General features: G+C 39.9%; 1 protein-coding gene across 4 annotated transcripts in view; it reads right to left on the bottom strand.

Moving 5' to 3' along the window:
• LOC102920155 (EGF-like and EMI domain-containing protein 1) overlaps nucleotides 1-27,238 on the bottom strand; it is a 708,148-nt gene that overhangs the window by 201,536 nt on the left and 479,374 nt on the right. For all 4 annotated transcript variants that reach the window (XR_013051998.1, XR_013051999.1, XM_016000520.3 and 1 more), the window contains exon 6: nucleotides 12,621-12,743. Coding sequence is in view for 2 of the 4 variants with exons in the window: in XM_016000520.3 (XP_015856006.2) it covers nucleotides 12,621-12,743 (123 nt within the window). In the remaining 2 variants the exon portion in view is untranslated. The remainder of the gene's footprint in view (nucleotides 1-12,620; nucleotides 12,744-27,238) is intronic.

Below are 27,238 nucleotides of genomic sequence, written 5' to 3'. Positions count from 1 at the left end.
GAAAGATATCCCTATGAGTAAATACATTGGTTTGTAAGCTTGAGGTTCTGATTTCAATTCTCAGGACCATGTAAATTTCCAAGTTTAACATTTGTGTCTCTAACTCTGGTTCTAGGGGGAAGAGACAGGTGGATGCTGAGGGCTCACTGTACAATCACTCCAGCCTAAACATTCAATTCCAGGTTCAGTGAGAAACCCAGTCATAAAATAACATGGAAAAGAATTGAAGAAAAATCCTAATGTGGACCTCTGACCTCTAGACACGTCCAACAGGAAAGAACCCACACAAAAAATATACACATAGGCATATAACACAAACCACACACACACACACACACACACACACACACACACACACACACACACACACCATTAAAAAAGCAAGAAAATGGCAGAGTGGTGGTGGCACACGTCTTTAATCCCAGCATGCAGGAGGCAGAGGCAGGCGGATCTCTGTGAGTTCAAGGCCAGCCTGGGCTACAGAATGAGTTCCAGGAAAGGCACCAAAAGAGAAACCCTGACTTGAAAAACAAACAAAAAACAAAAACAAAATACCATTAAACTATGACTATGACAGTAGTTCAGGTATTGGATTCCAAAGGGCATGCACATGGGTAGCAGCAGTTAAGAGTCACTTGTACAACTGCAACAGTCTCTGTGACTGTAAGCCAGATGGGAGTCCATTGCTGAGACCAAAAGTCTACACAAGCCCCCATCCCTAACCTAGAAGCTATATACAATTGAAAGCCTCTCACAGAGGAATAATTGATTTTTTTCAGTGGAGGTTCACTGGGTACAAACCACACATAAGGGCAGTTCCCATGCCCAGCAGTAAACGGCCAACACAAAATGAACTCAGTGGTTCTTTTGGAGTATTTTGTTTTATTTTGGTTTTGGTCACAATGCTTTGTCTGGGCATATGTGAAGATCTTTTGCTTATATATTATAGATTCCGATGGTATTTTCTGTGTGTATGAGTGTGTGTGTTTTCTGTGTGTATGTGTGTGTGAATGTGGGTGTATTTGTGGATGTGAATGTGAGTGTGTATGTGGGTGCGAATTTAGGTGTGTGTGAATGTGGGTGTGAATGTGAGTGTGAATGTGGGTGTGAATGTGAGTGTTTGAGCATCCCCATGTGTTTCCTGTGCTTTTCCATTCGCTCTTTCTTTCTGTTTGTTTTGTCCTGTTCTGATTTTTATTTTATTTTATTGTTTTTAGATATCTATTTGAATTCTAATGAGAAAGGGTGTGGATTTGGGTGTGCGGGGAAGGAAAGGATCTGGGAGGAGCTGACGGAGAGAAAAACTACAATCAGAATATATTGCAGGAAAAAAAAACTCTATTAAAGAGAATGAGTCAACTGTAATAAGCTTTATCAGAGTTTATACAGACATTATGGAAAGCACTCGTAGCATCAGTGACCTTTGGCTAGGACTGGGGAAGGGACGGTCACTGCCATGAGTGAGAACATGGATATGTGGTGAAGACTTGATTTTAGGACTACTCTGGAAGTGGGTGGCCTGAGACAATGTGGTTGCCAAGAAGGAGTAAAGTCAGCTTTGGAACCACCAGGCTTTGCAATGCAGAATGACTTCCACTGGATGGGGCTCAGGCATTAGCTACATATGTAGCCCAAAGTGAACAAGGAGCCACCTGAACTAAAGGTGCTGCATGGGCATCACAGCCTTCTAGCTAATTGTAGAAGGTAAAGTTTCATAAGTGAAAAATATTGCACAGGAGGGAGAGAAAGGAGTCCAAGGCAGCATTCTGAAGATTATCAAGGAGTTTGGCAGAGGTCAGAGATGAGAGAATACAGCAAAGATGTTCTTGAGTTATCACAGAGAAGAACCCAAGGAAAGCTGTGAAACATGGGAGGAGCATGTGGACAAGGCGAGAGTCCAATACTTCTGACATGCAACACAAGAAGAAAACACTCCCTGATTTGGTACAGGGTGATTTCTTAACAACCTTGGCCGAATCTCCAAGTAGGAAGGAATTCTGCTTTTATGTGAAAAGAAAGAATCTGGGTATAATTGAGAGAGGAGTGAGGTTTTAAAAAGGGCAAAACTACTTTGAGATTTCATCTTACACCTGTCAGAAAGGCTCTGATCAATAAAACAAGTAACAGCTCATGCTGGTGAGAATATGGAGTAAGGGGAACACTCCTCAATTGCTGGTAGGAGTGCAAACTTATATAGCCACTGTGGAAATCAGTGTGGCAGTTACTCAGGAAGATGCAAATTGATATATCTCAAGATCCATCTATATCACTCTCGGTCATATACCCAAAGATGCTTCATCCTACCAAAGATTCTTGCCCAACAATGTTTATTGCTGCTCTATTCATAATAGTCAGAAATTGGAAACAACCTAGATATTCCTTAACAGATAAATGAACAAAAAATGTGGTACATTTCCACAAAAGAATATTACTCAGCTGTTTAAAAAAATGAAATCTTAGCTGGGCAGTGGTGGCGCGTGCCTTTAATCCTAGCACTCAGGAGGCAAAGGCAGTTGGATCTCTGTGAGTTCAAGGCCAGCCTGGGCTACAGAGCAAGTTCCAGGATAGGCTCCAAAGCTACACAGAGAAACCCCGTCTTGAAAAACAAACAAACAAAAATCTTGAAATGGATGGAACAAGAAAAAAAATCATCTTGAGTGAGGTATCCCAGACCCAGAAAAACAAATATGGCATTATTTGCTTATATGTGGATATTAGCTGTGAAGCCAATGACAACTGTATTACAATCCACAGAAACACAGAGGTTAGGTGTGGAGTGAGGGACTTGAGGGGCAAAGACGAATCTTGTTAGGAAAGGGAGATAGAAGCAATATGGGATGGTGTGGGGGTGGAGCTGGAGGTTCAAGAGGGGAGTGGGAAGAGGGGATGAGGAAGGGACTATGGGGGAAGAGCTAAACCGAAGGGGCATTTGAGGGGTAGTATGGAAATCTAATACAGTAGAATCTTCCTAGAATATATACATATATAAAGGCAATCTAAAGGAAATCACCAAATAATGGGGGAAACAGAACCACAAACAGGCATCTCTTGTCACTAAATGAAGCTTCCAGTACTGGGATTGGGTTACATCTAATTGAGTTGTTAGCCAAAGTTGACCCGTGGGAACCCCCACACAATCCAGACTGTTGCCAAGACTACGGGTTGCTCTCTACAAACTGACAGCAAGGCTCCACTGCTGAAGACAACACCTACATAACTCATTGCATATGGAGATGTTGAGCTGGTGCCTACATAAAACCTGTACCCTCTATGCTCTAGCATTTTTGGTACAGGAAGTTACTCTCTGTGCTACCAAAAGAGAGACACAGACACCAAGCAAGCCACAAAGCCTTTGATCTATAATGGAGTCCTGCCTGCAAAATATTCTAAGGCAATGGAAGCCCAAAGCTTGTGGGAGTAACCAACCAATATCTACATGAGTTAAGGCCCACTCCACAAGATGAAACCCATACAGGACACTGCTTGGGTGACCAAGAATCTGAGACTAGATAGCTCAGGAACCTAGGGCAAAATCAAGTACTACTGTTAAAACAAAATGATAAATGACTGCCAATGACATTCTGCTCTCAGTCTTCAGAAAAGCTTCCTCTTATAACAGATGGGAACAAATGCAGATACAGAGATATTACTCAGAGAGCGAGAGACAGAGAGGCTGAAACACTCAGCCCTAGATGGGTCTGCATCAACTGCCTCACCTTAGAGCTCAGTGAACCTGCCCTACACCCAGCCCTTGCCTCCAGGAAGAGAAGACAAAAAGAGTGTTAGAGCCAGATGGGACAGAGGACACAAGAAAATGAGGCCCTCTAAAAAAACATGCTCAAAATATGATCAAATCTCATGAACTCACAGAGACTGAAGCAGCCTGCACAGGTCTGGACCAGGTCCTCTGTGTATATATTATGACTTCCAGCTTAGTGTTTTTTATGGGATTCCTGAGCATGTAAATAAGTGAGTCTCTGATTCTTGTGCCTTCTGTGGTGTTCTTCTCTTTCTGTTGGTTTGTCCTGTCCAATTCTAAGGTGTTAGTTTTTGTTTTATCTCATTATATTATATTATTATATTATAATCCCTTAGAAACCTGTTTGTTTTCTAATGAGAGAAAAAGGGGAGTGAATCTAAATGGAGGGTGGGGTAAGGTGGGGAGGAACTGGGAGGAGTGGAGGGAGGAGAAACCATAATCAGGACATATTAAGTGACAGAAAACAAATCTAATTTCAATAAAAGGAAAATGAAGGAAGAGGAGGGGCAGGATAGAATAACCCAGGTGTGGAGTTTAGTCAGAGAAACAGAAGTTAACAAGTTTGCCCCTGAGCAAACAGCCAGGACCTGGGATAAATTCCCAAATTTCTAGGTGTGATTAAATTGTGAAGGACCCTCAGCTAAGAATTTGATTTGCTCTGTGGAAAAAACAAAACAAAACGCTGAATTCCTCGCTTCACTGCCAACCCCCTCACGCTACAATTGTGTGTAAGGTGTGCAAACTCTGAACCTCAGCTCCTTTACCTCCCATGTTAAATTTGAGATTTCATCTGCTGCTGCAATCTAGTATCTTCAAGCACTCACCCATCGTCATGGCTCATCAAAACAGACTTAGATCTACAGGGACCAACTGCCTGTTATTACATTTAGTCCTATGGCTATGGTCAACGAAGCGTACCAGCTAATGCTTTCTGAGTGCCTCTCCCTGTCACACACTCAGGACTTCACCTGGACCAGTGCTTTTTCTCATGGGCTCCATGCTGATGAACTGAGCTATTTATACTTAAGTAACTAGATCAGGTCACATAGTCTGTGTATATAACCTTGTAGTAAAGTTAATGTTCTTAGTTTGAAACGAGGGAACAGATACTTTCCCAATACATACTCTTCCCAGATTACACCCCTCAAGTGTCATGATACATATTCTTAAATGAGGAATATAAAGTTAACATGTTACATTTTCAGTTACACAACTAAAACTCTCTCATCCTCAGCATTTCTACTTTGAATAAGTACGCTGTCAGGAATTGATGGAGTAGACATGTAATAGCTAAAAATCATTGGTCTGAGCCATGATTTACTGGGAATCTGTTGTATCCTGGTTATAAATTTAATGTCTTCATTTTAAAGTTTATCTTATGTGGTGGTTGTTATACAATGAACTATAAAGTCAGCTAGGCAACACATGAAAAAGTAATTGCTCTTTATATTGGGTTTTTAAATTTGATATTGTATATAACAAATATTTCATAAGTAGAATAAGAAAATGCCATAAAAAGGTAAGGTATATAAAGACAGCTTCCCCTCAGAGACAAAGGAGAAACAGCATTTGCCATGTATGGAGATCATCATGTGAACATTACACTATTTGGTGTTTATGTCTACATAAGAAAACTAGTGCATTTTTTTGTGTGTATGTGTGTGTGCATATGCGTTCATGCGTGTGTGTGTGTGTGTGTGTGTGTGTGTGTGTGTGTGTGTGTGTGTGAGTGTGTGTGCATGCATGTGGCCTTTCTGTTCTAACTTTAGGCACAGAAACTGGAGACCGTTACATTGCTATTCAAAGGAATTTCTCATCACTCCATGGCCCTTAAAGAACCTTGCTTGTTTGATCATTTAGCCCCAGCACCCATACTAGGTCTCCTCCACACTTTGTAGGCATCCATTTTTGTAGAATAATATACTCTTTTATGATGGTCATATTCATTGTAATGTATAATTTTTCTGATATTATTAGAGATAAAAAGGGAGATGTAGATTTCACAGATTCTGAAAATCACAGAGACAAAAGAAGTGCATTAAGATTACACAGTTTTTCTATGGTGTGCCCAGAACTGAGACTTGAATCTTTCAAAAATGTCAGCCTTCACTTCCTGAATCTGAAGACTGAGAAAAAAAATGTGGAAAAGATTCTCAATGTGTTCCTGATTCTTGAGTGGACAAATGCTACTAAATTGATCTTAAAACTCAACATTGGATGAAAACTTGGTAAGTACACTCTTAATCTTTTTTAAAGCCCACACAATGGGAATGAAGAGGCAGAGGGAATGTGCTTCTTAAATTCAACTTTTAAGGACTAAATTTAGCGCCCACCACACGAAAGTGCTTAATATTGCAGGGGTGATGAATTTGATAATGACGGAGAAATGCCATCAATCTGACAAACTAAACAACTTCTTTAACCTGACATGGACCCGTTCAACACATCAGCTGTCACCTGAAATGAATTCTGTTTCTAATTTCTCTTCATAAATAATGCAGCTAATTGAAAGGTAGTTACAATGAAGTCTTTAACCTCCTTCTCCAATATGAAGGCAATCTTTCTGCATTTCTTAGAAGCTTCTACTCTTCACATGAAATGAAACCCAGACATCATCAAAGCACCGAGAGAAAACAAAAGAGCCCATTGTGTGAAGGCCAGCCCATCTAACAGTTTTCTCATTTTCAATTTTTTAAATTCGGCATTATCTTAAAATACAGAACTCATAAAAAGCTCATGTAAGAATGTTTAAGCTCAGAGATTCACTAAGGCTACTGCTTTTTAAGCTTCTTAGTTGTGCATCTATACGATCCTTGTTGTCTAATGTTTACATAGCCGTAATTAATTATAATATAAGAGTGACATTTAAATATTCCTAACTGGAGTGTAACAATGTGATATCCCCACAAAACTTTACAGTAGAGGACTCTTTCCTTCATTTAATGGAAATAAAGAGGAGATAATAAATAAAGGTACTTCCTGACTATTCCAAGGAAGTAGCATGGAGGCATGACTGTTTTGAAGACTGGAGGAATTAAAAACCTCCTTTTTCTGAGGTGTCTCATTGTGGACATCTGTGATTGCATTTGTTTATTTCTGGGGGGAAATATTAATAGGCTTACATGCTGAAGGTGATCTATGGAAGCATGTAAGTTTTCAGTAACTAAAGTATTTCATCTCTCTGAGAAGACTGATTTCAGCAAATACATCATTATAAATGGATATCTGAGATTAACATCTTTCCAAGGCTGGTATTAAAAATGGAAATTCAAGACAGATTTTAAGTGGTATGCCAATTTACATCCAAAGCTTTACAAGTTACTAAAAATGTGAATTATATAACCAAATACTAAAAGTTTAGGTGATTTTCATTAGTATCTGTTCCCTAGCCATTCAAAGAGTCACTGGAAATAGATGCTGTCATCCCATATTATCATTATGTAGGTCCTATTATATTTGTCAATAATGAGACAAAAAGTACACAGAGATGCTATATTTTATAACAGAGAATATTGCCAAAGTCCCTAGGCTTAGAGCTCTGGAACAAGTTCATATCTTCCCCTAGTAAGCAAATCCTTCTGGGTGAAGTTCTAATATCACTTATTATTTGCTGTTAAATGTTTTAGTAATCCTTAAAAGTGGGCAAGGCAATAGTCTAAGTAGCTCACTGGTATTTGTTTATAGTGAAAGTAGAAACATGGATGTGGGGTAAAGGATAGGCAAATGAAGGAGAAAAAAACAAAAGAAAAAGAAAGAGAGAGAAGAAAGGAATTAAGGAAGGGAGAGAGAGAGAGAAAGAAAGAAAGAAAGAAAGAAAGAAAGAAAGAAAGAAAGAAAGAAAGAAAGAAAGAAAGAAAGAAGGAAGGAAGGAAGGAAGGAAGGAAGGAAGGAAGGAAGGAAGGAAGGAAGGAAGGAAGAAAGGAAGAAAGGAAGAAAGGAAGAAAGGAAGAAAGAAAGAAAGAAAGGAAGAAAGAAAGAGAAGGTGCTAGATAAATAATGTCAGAGTTGCTCTCACCAGACCAGCACCATAATGCAGACATTGACAGTGTGCTGCCAAGAAGCCATGGGGAGATTCAGAAAAAAACAGTGGTCAGCAGTGTCAAAGGCCAGAATAAGAATGTGAACGATATGCCTTGGATTTGACAGGACATTATCACCGCCTTTTGTCTGGCCCGAAAGGCACACTGCTTGTATACATACATAAGAATATGTATATAGGAATAAATATGTTTTTATACATATATATATATATATATATATATATATATCTAACAAAATATATGTGTGTGCTATGATTTACAATTAAAAAGCACGAATAACATGACATTTGGGAGAATTCCTTTGGCTAGAACCACAGAGAAAATTTAACAAGGCCGATGACATTTAATGTGAAACACAGTAAGTAGAGTCTTGGCAGACAGACTTGGGGCTAAGCTATGTCCTACATTCAGAGGAAAGTGCAGCACAGAAGGAGAAAAGTTGACAGAGAATGGGGATAGTCAAGTTTTGGGGAGCCTGTCACAGACTGCTGAGGGGAGTGGTACATGGGTATTACCAAGAAGGTTGATGATATACTGGTGGTTCACTTATCAATAGCCATTGTGAAAGTTTTATTCACTAAAATGGGCCGTGAATTTGGTTTAGCAGTGTCCTTGTGAGCTATGTTTCATTTGTTCATTTGCATTTATCAGAAATTTAAAGAAAATGCATCTGAAGTGAACTAAAGTAGATTTTTCAGAAAACTCTTTTCTTTCTCCATGAAAGTCTTTGACTTCTTTGGCACTGAAACTTTTTATCTTTGAGATAGGAGAATGAGCTCCATCACTCCTCAAGTTCTTCCTAAATACAGCTCAATGATATGGAAAAAAGTGTTGTTTTTTAAAAGCACCTAAGTATGCATATATAATCAAATCATTTAAGTACTCACTGATTTTTTTTATTATTATTAAACTAATCATGAAGTTCTTACATTCTATTTTCATGCTTGGGTTTTTAAAAGTTGGAGTTCTTTAACTATTTTTGAATAAAACAAGTTACAAAAGGTTATAGATATGCACAATCCAGTAGAGGTTTTTCCTTAGCAGATGTCTTATAATGATTTCATAATTTTGTTAAGTCTGTAAAATTTTAACATGTTAGGGTTGAAGTCATTCTAAGAATGATATATCCATTTCTACATCAGAAAGCCAGGATGTAGAGAGATTTGATGACTTGCTACAGGTCACATGCCCACATGTGTTACAGTTCTGAGTCTATATAGACAAGACCTGGCACACAAACTCATGTGAGCATGGATACCTCTGCTCTTTTTAAGCTTGCTAAAATTTAATCTCTGTTTTTCATTCCCCCCACCCCCGCACTCATCCTGTTAGCTCTGCAAGTGTCTAGACCTCACTCCTGTTGACTTTCCCATGCTGTGTCTAAACTCTCCCACTAGCCAATTGCTTCATTTGCTGAGATGCCTTCTCCTTAGAATGACCCCTGAAACTGTTTTCAGAAAGGTGCAAAGTGATATGGCATGGGACATGTGCTTCCTAAGGATATCAGGAATTTAGTGTGTGTTTGGGGGGGGGCAGGGGAGGTGGGCGGCATGTGTATGCACAAGTCTATGTGTGCATATGGAAGTAGATGTTCATCTGTATGTCTGTAGGACAACCTCTGGCAATATCCTCAGAAACTCTGTCCATCTCCTTTGAGGGAGGGCCTCTCATTGGCCTAGAGTCACCAACTAGACCAGCCCCAGTGAGCCCCAGGGATTATCCTATCTCTTCAGCACCCCAGATGTGAATTGCAACCATGCCACAGATTTCTGAATGTGTTCTGGGGATTTGTCTCTGGTTCTTATCTCTGTGAGGCAAGAATTTAGCGACTGAGCTCTCTCCCTGTCCTGGAATCATATTATGCAGAAGATCAAGGAAGGAACAATGACTAAACAGCTGTGTCTCATACATACAACAGTAGTATAGGACAGCACCATGACAACGATGTCACAAGTTTCTCCTTCATACTTTTAAATAAATGTTATCAACTATAGAAATGTGTTTGGGATATTTTGGGGTGTCACTAACACATATAAGGATTTTGAGAAAATTAAAAACTTGCTCAAACTGCTCACTGAAGCTATATATTGTATTTTGTCCGCAACCCAAACAAACCTTGTTGGAGCCAAGTCGCTGATGCATGCAACTTCCTGTTACCTTTGGCAGCTGTTGAGAACTCCTTTTATACCTGTCTATGTGACCTAGTGATTCTGACAGAGGCTGACCTGCAATGGCTATGTGTATATGATGACAAAGCAATGCTCTTGCAGACTAGGCCCTGAAAGAAGTATCTGGAACTCCATGTGGGGTCAGCATACTTGCAATAGCACAGAAGCTCTTGCCCAGATGTGTGACTGGCAGACAGATGAACATAACAAAGTAAAGGAAGGGACCTAAGTTCAAATACACTGAAGTCCTCCAGCCCCGGCATTTTATTGCTGTCTTTTCTGTGACTCGTTGAGTTTCATGACAAATGTCTACTACATCTTCAGACACCTTTCTGTCTTCTGTGAGAACAATCCCCAAAGAAGCTGGAAATGATGGATCCCATCAGTAAGTAACCCAAACCCTTAAGAGGCTGAGGTAAGGGGATTTTGAGTTCAAGGCCAGCTTTGGCTATATTATAAGAATTTGTTCCAAAAATAGAAATGGGCCAATTCAGCGGCTCTGTATTAAGACAAATTACCTTCCTATACATTAATCCCAAACACAGACCACTGTGGGCCACTTCCTTACAGGGTTCTTTCTGTACAAATAAGCAAACAGTTGTCCTGAAGGCTCCATCTTGACCTTCAAACTCGAAGCACTTTCAAAGAGAGTCTTCCCTTTCTCAAGGTTGATGTGACTGTGCTGTCAGAGCTTCCTAATAGTCTCTCTGTAACCAAATTTTCTTGTGTGTGCACAACAAAGACATCAAGACAGCAAAGTCTGTGTGTGGCTCTGGCCAGCAGCTGCTGGAGAATGCCAACCAAGGGGCTGGAGCCCTGGCCTGAGTGTGATGACAGAGTTTCACTTGTTAGTTGTATACAATAAGTTTCATTTGTACACAGTGTTGGAATTCTGAGTAGAATGACCCACATACAGATGTTCAATTACTGTCATTGTAGCTTCATGTATATGCAGTGAGATTTGGCTCCTAAGGACTAGAAATAGATGGAGTAAACCATAATATCCCAGTCCAATGAAGCTCAATTTTGACCAAATGTCATTAACACAATAACCATGATGGCAAGGAGAAGAGTGGCTGGTTGGAGCACCTAATGACCGCTCAGAGCAAACCAATTTTACCCCTAGACAAAAGTTAGCTATGCTTGCTGTTTATTTTGCCCTTCCACGAAGACCCAATATTACTCACTCATATAAACCACTACTTAAAAACATGATTTTACTTTAGATGAAAATTTTACCAGCGTAGCTTGTCCTTTCCCAACAAATATCTCATCTGCATATATACATGAGCTCATGCCTCTTCTGCACAGCTGTGACATGGGTTGTAGTTTGGGGGGATGCTAGTAGCACATGACCTAGAAATGGAAATGCCGTTGATCCCTCAAAGACAAAGATGATGTTTCCATTTAATAAGTGTGCTGGGCCACTGTCCTGCCATGTGTACTTTCTGTGACTACCACCGTGTTGATCCCGAGGTCCTAGATATTAGGGTTTGCCTTCTAAATGTCCTCATTTGACTTTGAAAAAGAACTCCTCTTCCCTCTTGTCCCTCTCCTTTTGTTCTCTCACACTTTCATGTGTGCTTTCTCACATCAAGATCAGATAATGGCTAGAGCATCCTTGCCTGCTTGCAGCCTCCTCTCAGACATGCTAGGAACAGCAGAAGGCATGTATGTTCCCACACTAATTGAAAATGGTAATTTATATTCTAAGCTTCACCTTATAAAATACTTTGTGAGCTACTAATAGCGATTAAGTAAGGGTGATATGGTTTAATAAAACATATATAAACAAAGAAAGTAATTAAACCATCCTATACCAAGTGCTATGTTGTTAATATAATAATTACTTTAAGCGGGGACCTGAGATAAAACCAGAAAGTATCATTATGTCAGGTGAAGATCACGACTTGCTGAAAAATAAAAACACTATTAGTCAGATTATTTCAGTGAAAACAAGGAACATTAGTAATCATACCAGGAAGGGTGTTCTTAAAACTCCATTCCTTTCTTTTCATTTACAAAAGTAGCATTTACTTATTTCAGGAAATTCATGATCTCAAAATCATGTAAATGAAGAGATGAATGATCATTTTATTGCTCCAAAATTACATTTAAACACATTTTGTGGCAGGATAAATATGCTGTAACCTATATTAAATATGTGTAGTCTCAAGTGCATGTGGGTAACTTCGAGTTCTTTGAAATATAATCTAGTATAATTTTGTCACTGACTGAGTTTTAGTTTTGAACTTATTTCTAACTACAGTTCTACACAGATCAGAGTATCTAGTAATTACTGTGGGTTAACTTACCCCCTCATTTTAGTCTGGTGTCATACTTGTTGTATAGTAATAAATAACAAATTTATACTTCACCAAATATGCCAAAATTATACATTATAGAAATAATCACATATGTGCAGAATCAAGTTGTGCTTGTAAACATTAATTTCTACATTTCTTTCTCCATCTTTGTCTATCTTTTAATAGAAAAAATGCCTTTTATATTCTAGAAGATAGAATTGAACTTGAATGCCGGCAGCTTCTATAGACATATTTTACAATAGAAACATCTTTCTCCTCTGCCCCTTGCATGGGCAGGTCGATTTTCATTGAAAATGGCTTCAAGCTGGCTCTAATATTTACTCACTTATGCAGGTGCGTCCATCAGCATGGCGTCTGTACCCTGTATCACACACACAGTGGAAGGTGCCCAGAGTGTTAATACAGCGCTGCTGGCAGCCCCCATTCACCACCGCACATTCATCGATGTCTAGAGGAGGAAGACAGATGGCCAGGATTACAATGTCATTCCAATGTCAACTTCAGAGCAGTGCTACAAATACTTCTTTGATACACAGTATGTGTTATATTGTACAAAAGCACCATCTCTGTTACCACAAATCTATGCTTGTTTGATCCATTTTGCTCCACACCATGTAAACAAGAAAATATAGAAGGAAAGGTTATTGAGTTTTTGGTTTGTTTGTTTGGTTTTTTTTTTTTTTTTTTTTTTTTTTTTTTTTTTTTTTTTTTTTTTTTTTTTTTTTTTTTTTTAGAACAGCAACCATGAACATTGTGATTGTCTCACAATTTACTGTTCCTCATGCACTGGCTAATTAGACAGATCTGAGATAAAGATATTTCCTTGGGGAAAGAAAACTGGAGGAGAGAATTACAATGAACTACTCTCTCAGGAGCAGCACACACTAGTAGGTAAACACCTATTCTTGGTCTGACAGCACTGAATAAAGGCAGTAATGGAGTTAAGACCTTGAGTCTCCTTCTCATGTGCTACAGTAGACATCAGAGCAAAGACAGATGACTCAAATGAAAACACGGCTTAGTGTTCTCAGAAAAACATCAATACGTTGGTCCCACTAATTTAGCTTCTTGTTCAAGTGGCTATTTCCTGAAACACTGTCTTTGTATAAGAGATTGGTTATTAACTTTTAGACTAAAATGGAAAATAGTCAAGAAAAACTTACAATTACCTGTTTTATTATCAGTAATAAATACTACCAGGATTCACAAATACAATATTGATTCCTCACTGAAAAATTATTTCATTTCCCAGCACTTACACTTCCTTGTGTCTCATGCAATAACTATTTACATTTTTAAAATTACAAGAAAACAAATTTTAGGCTGTTCATGAATTAAAAACAAAATCCTAAACTTTCTTATTTGGAGGCTTGTGTAAGTGAAAATGAGGGCTGAGTGTGCTAGGAAGTGCCTGTAATCCCAGAGGTCTGGATTTCAAAGCCAGAGAAAACTAAATTCCAGATTAATCTAGGCTATGTAACTGGGAGGGGAGAAAGGAGCAAGTGGGGAGGGAGGGGAACATCTTTCTGCAAGTTTCACAGTAACAGTCATCTCCTGGCTTGGGGTGTGGATTTCAGGGGATAGTTAGATTCTCACTGCCCTTAATCTCAAACCTTCTGGAAACGATATTTCATGTGAACAGTCTTTCCTAAAATATGAGTCACCCACTGGAAAGTTCATCTGTCCATAAGGAACACAAAAAGCTGCTACGACAATGACTATCACTGCATATCTCCATGTCAAAATCTCAGGATTGGGAAGGAATATTTGACCAAAGGTAGCTAAAGGGTTTGCATTTACCTGGCATTGATTTTGTCTTTTCTCAAATGAAAGTGATAGTATATTTTCCACAAATTCGGCATATCTTTTGAAAAATATTCTGGATGAAGTCCTAATATTTTGAAAGTAAATTTTATTTCAGAAATAAGAATTACTGATGTATCAAAATGCAAGAATTTTTATTACATTCTGAGTCTGTGGTAACCTGACCTATAGATCTTTTTCTTATAAAATAATGTTAAACCAGAATTCTCTAGTTGTTGCCTATTCTTTGTGCAGGGATTTAATACCTATCTAGGTTACATTTTTATCTTTCTGTCTTTGGGGCATTATTCTGCAGAGTTGAGATATAATTCTGAATCTTAACTGTCAGCCTCTAGATTAGACATACTTCCAAGATCTTTCATTTTGGACATATAAATAAAACTCTTAAATCCCAAGCATATTTTACGTTACATGATAAATGACATTACAACTATCATGAATCATACAGTAACATTTTATATGTGTGTACATATAAATTGAAAAGGGTCTTAAAATATGTGAAAAAAAGACCCCTTTTCTTCTGATGAGGACAGACAGGTGTATTCCAGGATGGAACAGGCCTTCTATTGATGGGGTAGGGTGTTAGACAACTTTTTAAAGCTTTTTTATTTTAAGTGAATGTGTATTGCCTGCTTGTATGTCTGTGGATCATGGGCACATAGTGTCCACAGAGGAAGGCTTAGCATCCCCTGGAACTGGAATTACAGATGGTTGTGAGCCTCCATGTGGGTGCTAGGAACAGAACCCCAGTCTGCTGCTACAGCAGCCAGTGCTCTTAACTTCTGAGCCATCTCTGCATCCCCTAGACAAAATAGTTTAACCATATCTCTAGGGCTCAAGTTTGTTATAAGACAGAAAGCCACATAGATGCTACTTGTGTATGAAAAACATAACTTTAATATAAAGTTTATTCTCATAACTGCCCCCCATGACTTACTCACAAAGTTTTAATATTTTCTCATCAAAGACACAGAGTTCATAAAAAAATTTAAAAATCATTGATTATTCTCTCAAGATATAACAGGTACAGTCTTGACAATGAGCTTTCTATACATAAGCTTTGATATGTTTATATTCTTAGTATACCTTCAACTATGCACTCTGCTGCACATGCATGCGCGCGCGCACACACACACACACACACACACACACACACACACACACACACCACCAAATAGCCTCTGTTCTTTGAGTCATATAGTCTTGAGAAAACAAATTCTAGTGCTGGCACTGATCAGGGCATCATACTTGCTTGTTGGAGACTGCTTCCTCATCTATAAAACAGGCTGATAAGGGGGTTCGTGTGTACCATGCCATGATTTATTTATTCATTTTATCTTGTTCATGCATGACATCCTGAAATAGATAATTCTTGATAGCGTACATACATACTAAACAACAGGTCATTTTGTGTCATTAACTGGTAGAGTTAACAACATGAGATCATGAAATGACACTGTGGGACAGTAGAAAAGAGCAATAGGATTCAGAGGGGGAAATGTTTGGCTTACCATGAGAAGTGGGGGATAAAATGAGAGCTGCCTGGAAGTGATGGGCATTCAAAGTCGCAACAAATGCAATGGATACATTTAGATCTGTCGGGCTGGACAACATGCTTTGAAAATGAAATAAAACTGAAAAATAAACCCCAAACTTCCTTTCATTAGTTGGATAGAAATGTGTTCCTTGTCTTGATTCACCACATAGTCTTGGGCAGGTTGAAACATAGCAGCCCGAGTTCACACGGCAGACAAGCAAACCTATTAAAATTTAAAAACTCGATCATTTGTGAAGTGCCACCAAACACTAAGATATTGGTTTGACTTTTTACTTTATTATCCTCTTTTAGAAGATAGCAACTTTGCTGGTTGTTCTGACATTGTGAAATCAATAGTTCTCAAACCTGAATGCATGTTAGAACAACTTGGTACACATTTAAAAATGCCGATGCCAAGGTTCCACTTGAGTCTGATTTAATCAGTCTCCTTATTAGGTCTGGGAAAGCAAACGGTGTTAGAAAGCATCCTGAGGGGTTCTAATGCCTGAGCCAGGATCACCTGGTGTAGTTAAAGCTTTAATTACCCAGAGACGTTGTTAAAGGTAGAAGCTGATTCTCTGCCTCTGGGGCTTCCAGTTGAGATTCTGCATACACAGCTAGACCCAAGGTGATCTGGATACAGTTGGCATGGGGGTCAGAAGGAGCAAGCATACAGGTATGCCAGGAGGATCATTGGTGTGACGATCTGACTCAATTGCACAGTAGTTTAAGCAAGTTGACCAAATCAATCCAAATATTTAAATCAGTACACCAATCAAATTATAAGCATATGGATGTGTGTATGCATGTATATTTACATATATAAACACATACTACAATACTGAGAATTATCCAACATTTTATTACTATGAAACCTACAAAAATTGACTTCTAAAATTGTCCATAATAGTCACTCTAATAATAATATCAAGAAAATGTCAGAGTCACTTCTCATGAAATTCAATCTGCTTCTGTAAAATATGAAGGAAACCTTAGATCTTTTCTACCAGAGTGTGTCTGATTTAAGATGTATCTGAGCTGAGCTGTCAGGATGCTAGGCACTCATGCTGAGGCTACCACTCATGATTTTCCTTCCCTCCAGATTCTGCCCAACAGAGTTAAAAACCAGAAATGTCAATATTACATTAAAATGTTATTATCAAGTGTACTTCATGTGAAGAAACAATTTCTCACAAAATTCTCTGAGTTCTGTTCTCACATCAGATGCCTACAAAAAGCCTTGCCCTTAGAATTGGAACTCCAGGACACTGCTGGGAACAATGATGAAGTCATTAGAAAATTTTTTCAGTATTATCACTGTGATATGGACCCTGGATATCATACTGTAAGAGACTGTCAAAAACAATCAACTATGTCTGTTGTTTTTCCTTTTAATATCCTTTCTGCTGGATTTACCCTCCAAACTATTTCCCCAGATGGTCACAGAATATAATAGCTTAAAAGAATTCACATTATTATCAAATGTGCTTTGCACATAAAAGCTCTCTGAGAGAACAATGACCCACTTTTGTTACTGTACAATCGAAATTGCTTCATGTCATTTTTTTTGTTTAGATTTTGTGACCATTTTCCTGAGAACTAAAGTAAAACAAATCACTCCTCCATTTGCCCCATAATACACTCTTTTCAGAAACTTTTTGATTGGACATAAGCAGTGGTGGCATAGGTGAGAGAAAGATGCCTCCCCCTCCATGCCTTGCTACGTGCTGCACAAGAGAGAGAGAGAGAGAGTCGAGAGTCGGCCCGGGGTCATGAGAGTGACAGGGCCAGCCTTGCCCCCCACTAGCTGCCACACACAGGAGAGCAGATCCTGAACCTTTCCTGGATAGCACACTAGAGCTGACCCGTTGAATGGGTTGCTGGTGGTCTGGACCTGAGAATGTGAGAGCAAGAGAGCTGACACCCCCCCCACCCCCATACATCACGTATACCCCTTGCAGCAGTCGGGAGAGAGAGTCCTGCACTTCACAAAATAGTAGACCTGACCTGGGTGGTGTGAATGTGAGTGGGCTGGATCTGGGGACCTGAGAACCACAGAGCTGGCCCTGCCCCTTGTGACAGGAGCTTTGTGCTAGGTAGCTGATGCAGTGCTGCTGGGTAGTGAGGATGAGGGAAATTTGGTGGATGGGCTGACCGACCCAACTACACCCAGGCCCAGGTCCAGGGCTATGAGTTAGCCCACCCCAACATCCATTGCATCTATGAACTGTTGGAGCATGTGAAGGGGACGGACCTACAGATCCCAAACAGCAGGATCTCAGTGACACAGGACAAACACAGGATATCCAGGAGAAGCACCAGTGAAATACCATTGTCTATAGTGTAGCAGAAGCCAGACCAGTAACTCATGGCAATGAGCACTAACAAGTAAAGATGGATGGACTAAAGAGTCAACTGTGTGACTCAATGGGCCACACTATAGCTTCCACAATAAGATTCTTCTCGGTTTTTTTTTGTTTGTTTGTTTGTTTTTTGTTTTTTCTTTAATTTATCTTTTGGAGGGGGTTGCATGGGCAGAGAGCAGAAGTAAGAGGACAGGAAGTTAAGTAGGCTTAGGATGCATGGTGTGAATTCCACAGAGAGTCAATAAAAGTTGAGAAAAAACAAGGTATTAAAAAGGAAAGATAAAAAGTAGTGCTGGGGCAGAGGAGATGGCTCAGTAGTTAAGGGCAGTGGTGGCTCTCGCAGAGACGGGAATTTGGTTCTCAGCACCCACACAGGGTGGCTCACGATAGCCTGTAACCCCAGTTCCAGAGAATCTGGGCTCCAGCCCCCCTCATATGTGATATACACTCACAGACACACAGACACATAAATAAAAATAGTGTTTTTTTTTTAATCTAAAACAAAAAGAAGTGTCATCTTAATCTGCACACTGCTTTCTAGAAATGGTGGAAGTGGATAGTGAAGGGGGATGTTTTCCACTGGCCTCATTGCTACTAAGTGGTAATCACTCCACAGAGTAAAAGGGCTTTTGTTTGTAATTCTTTAGTGTGTGATAGGATGAACTAGAAGGCAACTTTATGTGGGACACAATCCGTGAGTTCTCTACGAATGAATCAATGGATGAATGAATGCTTGGAGTAACTCATGTCATTAAATAGTCCTTGCCACCTGCATGCACCAATGGATTTTGAAGAACTGAACCCATTGTCTCTGTTTCTTCTTTTCACCCTTGCAAGAGATTTTAAAAGTTATTAATATTAGGCTGTGTATGTGCAGGTGCACATGTCATAACACACGTGGAGGTCAGAGCACACTTGCGCAGCTGGTTCTCTGCGTCTACCCCTATATAGATTCAAGAGACCAAAAACAGTTTAGCAGATAAAAAGCCCAGAGGCAAAATGTAGATGAAGAGAAACAGGTTAAGTTATAAGAGCTAGCAAGAAATGAGCCTAAGCTAGGCCGAACATTCATAACTACTAAGTTTCCAGGTCATGATTTGGGAGCTGGTTGGTGGCCCAAAAGAAAAAGCCTCGTACATCCATATTCTGCTCTGTTTATAACAGTCAGAAAATGAAAACAGACTAGATGTCAATCAACAGATGAATGTCTAATGAAATCATGATACATTTATACAATGGAATATTATTCAGCCGTTAAGAAAAATGAAATTCATAAGTGAATGGATAGAGCTAGGAACAACTATGAGTGAGGTAAACCGAGACCCCCCAAAATAAATAGTGCTTGTTTTCTTATATGTGGATGCCAGCCTTTAAGCTTTAGATATATGTGTTTCATTCAGAATACCCTCAGAGGTCAGGTAAGGGGGGAACAAGGGAGGGGAACAGAGCATAGTGTTGTGAAGGAATAAGGAGAGACTAGAATAGGAGGATTAACCAGGGAAGGGTACAGGAGGACAGGGCAAAGCAGGGAATGTAAGGAGGGACAATAAAAACTGAAGGCCTTTAGAAAACATAGGAAATGTACTACCATGGAAGCCTCCTAAATTTAAACAGAGTCATCATATAGTGGGGAGACGATGCCCCAACTAGACATCTTATGCTAGCAAGTAAAACCTCCAGTGCCAGCAACGGGGTATATCGTGTTGAGTCATTGAGAAAGGAGTCCCATAGACCCTACCACACATCTCAGACTGTTGCCAAGGCTATTGGTTACTCTCCACAACATGATGGTAAGATTTTGTAGCTAAAGTCATGGAGCAATGGAGCTGGTGACCAAATATTAGCTGCACCCCTACTGACTGGCACCTGTGGTCCTGGAAGGTATCCTGCATGCTACTGGAGGAGAAAAGAAATCTTCAGTATCACCCAGGTGTGATGCTGTCAGCATGAAGCTCAATGTAGAGATTAGAAATCCTGCCACATACATATTCTCCTGCTTGATAAGTTCCAATCTGCAGAGATGCGCTAAGTTTTCAGTGGTTCTTTTGCTTCTATGAATCAGGCTACAGTAAAAATGTACCCAATAGGTATAACAGAATTGAATGACTCAGAGAGAACCAGAGACAGAGCCTGTGGTGCGCTGAATGAGAGTGGCCTCCATTGTTGCATATGTTTGAGTGCTTGGGGCCCAGTTAGTGGAACTATTTGGGAAGGATTAAGAGGTGAGGCCTTTTTTGAGTAGGTGTGTCACTGGGAGTGGGCTCTGAGGCTTCAAAAACCCACAGCAGGCCCAGTGTCTTGCTCTCTGCTTGCTGCCTGAAGAATAAGGTGCAAAGCTCTCAGGTACTGTTTGAGCACCACACTCATTTGCTTCCCACCATGATGATCATGAATTAATTCCCTAAAACTGTAAGCAAGGCCCAAATTAGATGCTTTCTTTTATAAAAGTTGCCTTGGCCATGGCATCTCTTCCCAGCAATAGGACAATAATGAAGACAGAGTCTACAAACAGCTCTACCTCCTACTGCTCAGTTAAGGGTTCAAGGATCCCTTTGACTCTTTGAGACTTGATGTATATCATTCTGTTGCTTATAAAGCAAAGCACCTTGAAATACACATGCTGTAAAGTGAGTCAGCAGGAAGAAGCCACCAGTTCAAATACAGCATCTTCTTTTCAAAAGATGTGTTGTCTTTCTGATCATTAAGACGGCTCACGGGGCTTCTTCAAGAGTAAGTAATTTGCATTTACTCTTATATTATTTATTAGAAAAATTATATTTCATGTAGACTTACGATACACAGGCTTGGTGTCACACATATGTGTGACAGGAAGCAGAGGTATGAGGATCTTGAGCTAGATGTCAGGTCAGGCTATATAGAGAGTTTGAGCCTATCTTGGGCTTTAGAACAAGACCTTTTAATGAACTTGAATATTTGTATTTGTGGGAAGCTTGCCTCATCTTGTATAACAAAGGCTAGGAATTTATCAGACGATTTGTACAAGGTCCATGTATATGATGGTGCAGGGCTGGTCATGCTGCCTCCTTGTAGAGCTTTCTTCTGGCCCTTCCTCCTGAGCTCCAGCCACAGCTCCTTCTCTTCACTTTCCTTTTCTTCTCCTCTTGGTAACTACAAACCATGGTAGGTTGATGCTCAGATCCTTGCTATTGTGAGTGCTGATAATAAAAGAATAAATGCTGGTAACTTTAAGAATACTATTAATCTTCTCTTTCCTGACCTTGCTATAAAAAAGGTTACTTATTTCCTAGCCAGGGTATTCACTAAGCAATAAAACCAAGATATCTCAGGAAAAAATGTAACAATTTAGGAAAGACATAAGTAGGGCCTTTCAGAAATTTAAGAGTATAGAAAGGAGTAAAGTTCAGAGGATTTGTTATTTTGTGCTAAGAGTAAGAGAAGAGTTTGCACTTTCATTGACAATGCAATTAGTTCATTCTGTGTAAAGTAAGTGTTAAAGTAGAAAAAGATTATGTTAGAAATGTTACTGAGACTTGACCCTGGAGGTACCTGGAGGGTGTTTTTATGACACACTTAGATATAATGGCTTCACTCCATACACAATGGCAAAGGGAAGAATAGAGAAGTGGAAAGCTGAATCCAGAGTTGTCAGTCAACCACTAGTGTCAAAATATATGTGAACATTAACAAAGAGCTGACCTAAGCTACTAGTACTCATAGAAATAGAAAGATGTAGGCAGATACAAAAAGACTTCAAGAGCAGACATGAATGTGACTGAGTCATTAAGTGGATTTGATGGAAGGGAGTGAGTTAAGGTCAATTGCCTTGAGCAATTGGATGGATGGTTATGGCAGTCACTGAAATAGCACAATAAGAAAACTTTCAATATTAAAGGGATAGTTCGGTTTTGAACACACATGATTTGATGGGCAAGTGAGATTGGAAACTGAGGCTATCTCCTAGGCATCTAAGGATATGGAAAAAAAATCAGGAAACAAATATGAGCTGAATTTTCCAGCTACTCTCTATTGATATGTGTAGGCCTTCAGAATCCATCCTTGCCAGTTACCATCACCCACATCCAATCTAATCTAAATTTCATTGGAACAGACTTATTTTCCATTTCACGTCAAATCTGTGTCTCGCTCTGTATAAGTAAACACTGATTGGCCAGGTCGGTAGCCAGACAGGAAGTATAGGCAGGACCAACAGAGAGGAGAATTGGGGGAAAAGGAAGACACAGAGAGAGAGAGAGATCGCCTGGAGCTGCTGCCAGGACAAGCAAACTGTAAGGTACCAGTAAGCCACAAGCACGTGGCAAAGTGTAGATTAATAGAAATGGGCTAAATATAAGAGTAAGAGCTAGAGAATGATAGGCCTGAGCTAATGGCCAAGCAGTTTAAATAATGTAAGTGTCTGTATGCTTATTTTATAAGTGGGCTCCGGGACTGGTGGGACTTGGTGGGACCCGGAGAAAAAAGCTCTCCAGCTACAACTGCAATACTAATTTAACCTTTGGGGATGATTGGAATGTCCTAATAAATTCTTCCACATACTTTCTTCCTAATGCATCACACTGAGGTTTGAAAGTAAAAAAACAAAAACAAAAACAAAAACAAAGGATCAACTACGCATACCCTTACCTCTGCTGCCAGTTTCTAAGCTTGCATCCCCTCGATATTATCTTACCCGCCTTCCCTTACTTTACCTAGTGTTTTCTAACTCATCCCGTAAACATCCACCTAATGCCACTGCTTCCAAGGCTATAGCTTTCCCTTACCTTCAGTCAGATCTGTATGCAACACTTTCTGTGAATGGCCTTCTTAAAGTTATTAACTCATCTGTTGATAGAGATTCCCTTATGTGTTCATTTGTGTAATTTCTGAGTGGTCTCATTAGTCACTAAGACCATGAGGGAAGAGCTCTGTTAGTTTATGTTCATAATGATAATCCCATTATTTGATACATATATGATTCTCTAAATTTCTGATAAATGGATTATCTGTGTACAGATAGTAATCCAGACCACAGGAGTAGGATGAGATTACTGCCTTAGAAAACACAGATGAATACTAACACTTAAAGCAGGTTGAGAAAGGTATACACAGAGTGCTGGTCCTGGTTAGCCTTACCTGTCAATGTAACATGTCCTAGAGTCACCTCAGAGGAAAGCCTCAAGTGAACAACTAACTGTAGGGATCATATTGGCCTGTGATCATATTTTGGGGGGACTATCTTGATTGTTAATTGATGCGAGAGGGTTCAGCCTACCATGGGCTGTGCTGTTCCCTGGGCAAATGGTCCCACATTATACAAAACATTCAGCTAAACACAGAGCAGGTATGAGCCATTAAGTGGTGTTCCTCCATGACTTTTGCTTCAAGTTTCTGCTTTGATGTCCCTCAATACTAGCCTGTGATCCAGGAGTATAAGCCAAATAAACTTTCTTCTCCAAGTTGCTTTTGGCCAGAGTGTTTTATCACAGCAACAGAAACCAATCTCCAACAGTGTTCAAGAAGGGCATATGACGAAATCGGAGGGAAGCTAAAAGAGTTTGGTGTCACAGAAGCCAAGGGCACAGGACTTTCAAATAGGAAAATTCTACATAGCGACATCACTTAGGAGCTGGAAAATTCCACAAGATTCAGAGACAATGATTCTGTCAAAGCCATTTGGGAAGGAACCGGCATTAATAATGAGTTTCTCACCCAATGACTATTGAATATTTGTTTTCTTGCACCACTGTAAATTCGTTGATACACTATTTATTACTCACTGTGGCCTAAACCAAGATACAGAAATTTTGATGGAGTAACAGAACCCGGTCAAGATTTCAGTGGGTGAATCATGGAAGTAAAGACACATGAAGGAGACAGAGAGTTAGGAGACTCCTGATTTAAATTGTGTCTTATCCACTTTAGTTCTTCTGAGAGCTCTCTGTTCAGTTATCCATCAGGGAAATGAAAATGACTTTGAGATTCCTTCTTACCCAAGTCAGAATGACTAAGATGAAGAAAACAAAAGACACAAATGCTGGAGAGAATGTGGAAACCCTCAAGCACTGTGAGTGGGAGTCACTATGAAAATCAGTGTAGCAGCTCCTCAGAAACCAGAAAGATATCTACCATGTGACTCAACTGTACAACACATGAGCATACACCCAAAGAATTCTTTTACCCAGTACAGACACACATGCTCACCTATTTTCATGGGTTCTTTTTTCACAACACATGGGAACAGTCTGTGGGTTCACCAAACTGATGAATGTATAATATAAATTTGGTACCTATACATAATAAAATTTTCTCAGGCACAAGGAAAAATGAAATTTGAAAATAAATGGATGGAGCTGGTAAACATTATACCAGGCAAAATAATAAGATAGACAAACATTTCATGTTTCACTCATGTTTAATCTGGAGAACTGGAGCACTTGTAGAATTCAGGAAAGTAGGGAGGGATCATTTGTGTGAGGGGGAAGAAAGATCTTATGGGGAGGAGAGACAGCAGAACACAGTAGTGTGAAAGGGAAAAGAAGTAGTGAGGTGGGAAGTTTAACCAGGAAGAGACGATGCATAGCTAACACCAAGAATGTTTGAAAAGCTGTAAGGAAACACTGTTTTGTAACAGCTCGCTCTCTCTCTCTCTCTCTCTCTCTCTCTCTCTCTCTCTCTCTCTCTCTCTCTCTCTCTGACACACACACACAGACACACACACACACACACAACTGAAGTTACCCTACACAGGGCATTATGCTTCTCCCTGAATTCATAGGTTGTCAAATAAAAAGCCCAGTGACAGGTGGAATACATCCCCTTAAGTTTTTGTTAGAGGTATCTCATAGACGCTTGTTCTTGGTTTCCCAACAGGATTCAGTGACATCATGTTAGTACTGATGAGGAAGTTTCTTTCCTGCTGGCTAGCTCTCATAGTACTGGAAGGTGGCATGGTGGCTGCAGGGTAAAACTTTTAATAACAGCATTACCCACCTATGATCCCTGTGAACCTTAGTAATGACTGAGATGGCAAGATATGCCCATGGGTGCAGTACTAGCCCAAATGTTACCGAGGTAACCAAACACTTTCTAACTGGGTGTAAGTCTTGGGAAACACATGCATGGTGCTACATATCTGGCAAAAATCCTATGGTTGGAGCTTACAGGCTCCTGGTATGAACCCACTATTACTTTGTTAAATAAACATAATACCACACTGCCCTTCAAATCTGTATTGTACCTCTCTATCTGTAGATTAATGCAGCTCTCAGACCCCATTGTAGAAGTTTCTTTGTGTAGTGGCTGGATGGATGATGGTTAAATCAGAAGTTCACAACAGGTCAAAGTGCAGAAAATATGTGACTGTGGAATGCTTGGCCACAAAAAGGATATCCATTTCACATCTCTTCCTCAAAGCTCAGGAGCATTGCAGAAGAGGGCCAGAAAGATCGGGGGACTGGAAGAAAACGGTGTCTTCTGGGTGCATCAGGACCCCCGCACTCATGAGTTCACAGAAGTGTATGCCTGCATAAAACCTGCCAAGTATCGACCGGTTAACATTCTAGCATGAGATAGGAAGGGTCTCCTGAATCCCTGTCCCTTGAGTTGGGGGAGAAAATCAGTTTTCTTGTGGCTCTTGGTAGGTTAACAGTGCTCTAATGGATGGCCTCATGCCCAGAAGTATACAGACAGCTCAAATTGGAGTTAATGGGTTATTGATGTTTTAAAGATGTTAGAGGCGGCTGCAGAGGTGAGGGTGAATCTGGGAAGAGGTAAAGGAAGGAAGACGGATTGATTCTCTTCTAGATCTCAGGGAAGAGACAGAGCCTCTGTAGGCTGACCGCTGAGGTGGCCATCTCCATGGGAGGATAAAATAGTAACTTCAGGCAGTTAGCCAGATAAGCAGAAACACTGAACCTGTGCAGAGTCCACTCCTTAAGAAAATAAATGATTTCATTTTCTTGGTAACTTGTTCTCCTTTCCTCTGGGCCATGGCAACATCATTTAGATGCTGGTTAGCAAATGTTCCCTAAGTAAAAGATAGAGATATGCATGGAGAGAGAAACAAAAAGCCACGAGACATAGGAAAACCAGCACGAGCCTCAGAAATTGAAAGCCTACAACTGATAGTATGCATGGGGGATTTTTTTGTGGCCAACAGTCTTGTGTTCTGTTTATCTAAGAAGAGGAAAATAGGAAATGGCATGAAAGAGCTGGGATTCTTAGACTCCTGACAAATCTTGGGCATGTTATCTTACCACTTTTTGCCCTTCTTGAAGCCCTGTGAGACAAGAACTATGATAGATTTTAAGATGAAACCAAGTCTCCAAGAAGCTAAGCAATTTGTACAATCTTAATAGTAACACATCCAGGATTCAATTAAAAAAAATTAGACAATTTTGTATCTGTTGCCAACACTTTAAAAAATACAAGCTCAAGGTTAATGTCTATTAACACCAATGTTTTTTTCATAATTCTTGCTTTGATCGTAGGAGAATAGGACAGAAATGTGGTGGTATTGTGTTCCCCAAAATATTGTGCACCCTAATAAACTTATCTGGGGTCAGAGACAGAACAGCCACAATATTAAACATAAAGGTTAGGCAGTGGCAGCACACGCCTTTAATTCTAGCATTCCAGAGGCAGAAATCCATGTGTTCAAGGATACAGCCAAGCATGGTGACTCACGCCTTTAATCCCAGAAAGCGAGCCTTTAATCCCAGGGAGTGATGGCAGATAGCAGAAAGGTATATAAGGCATGAAGACCAGGAACTAGTAACATTTGGCCTGGTTAAGCATTTGGCCTGGTTAAGCATTTAGGCTTTTGAGCAGCAGTTCGGCTGAGACCCATTCTGGAGGAGGACTCAGAGGCCTCCAGTCTAAGGAAACAAGACCAGCTGAGGATCTGGCGAGGTGAGGTAGCTGTGGCTCGTTCTGGTCCTCTGATCTTCCAGTTCACCCCAATACCTGGCTCAGGTTTGATTTTATTAATAAAGACTCTAAGATTCCTGCTACACAGAATGTTATCTAACATGAACTCTTCTCCCTCATAGGAAATAGCTCTTCCTCTGTCTGGAAGGTGTTTCTCTGCTCATTTGAGTTGTGGATAAGAATGTTTGTTGGTTTGGTTTGTTGGTTTGAGATAGAGTCTCACTTTGGCTGGCCTGAGAACTCACTTTGCAGACGAGGATAGTCTCAAACTCACAGAGATAGAAGTGCCCTTGTCTCCTAAATGTTGGG

The sequence above is a fragment of the Peromyscus maniculatus genome, chromosome 6 (assembly GCF_049852395.1).
Source record: "Peromyscus maniculatus bairdii isolate BWxNUB_F1_BW_parent chromosome 6, HU_Pman_BW_mat_3.1, whole genome shotgun sequence".
NCBI classification, from domain to species: domain Eukaryota; kingdom Metazoa; phylum Chordata; class Mammalia; order Rodentia; family Cricetidae; genus Peromyscus; species Peromyscus maniculatus.
This window is presented reverse-complemented; position numbering and strand designations above follow the sequence as displayed.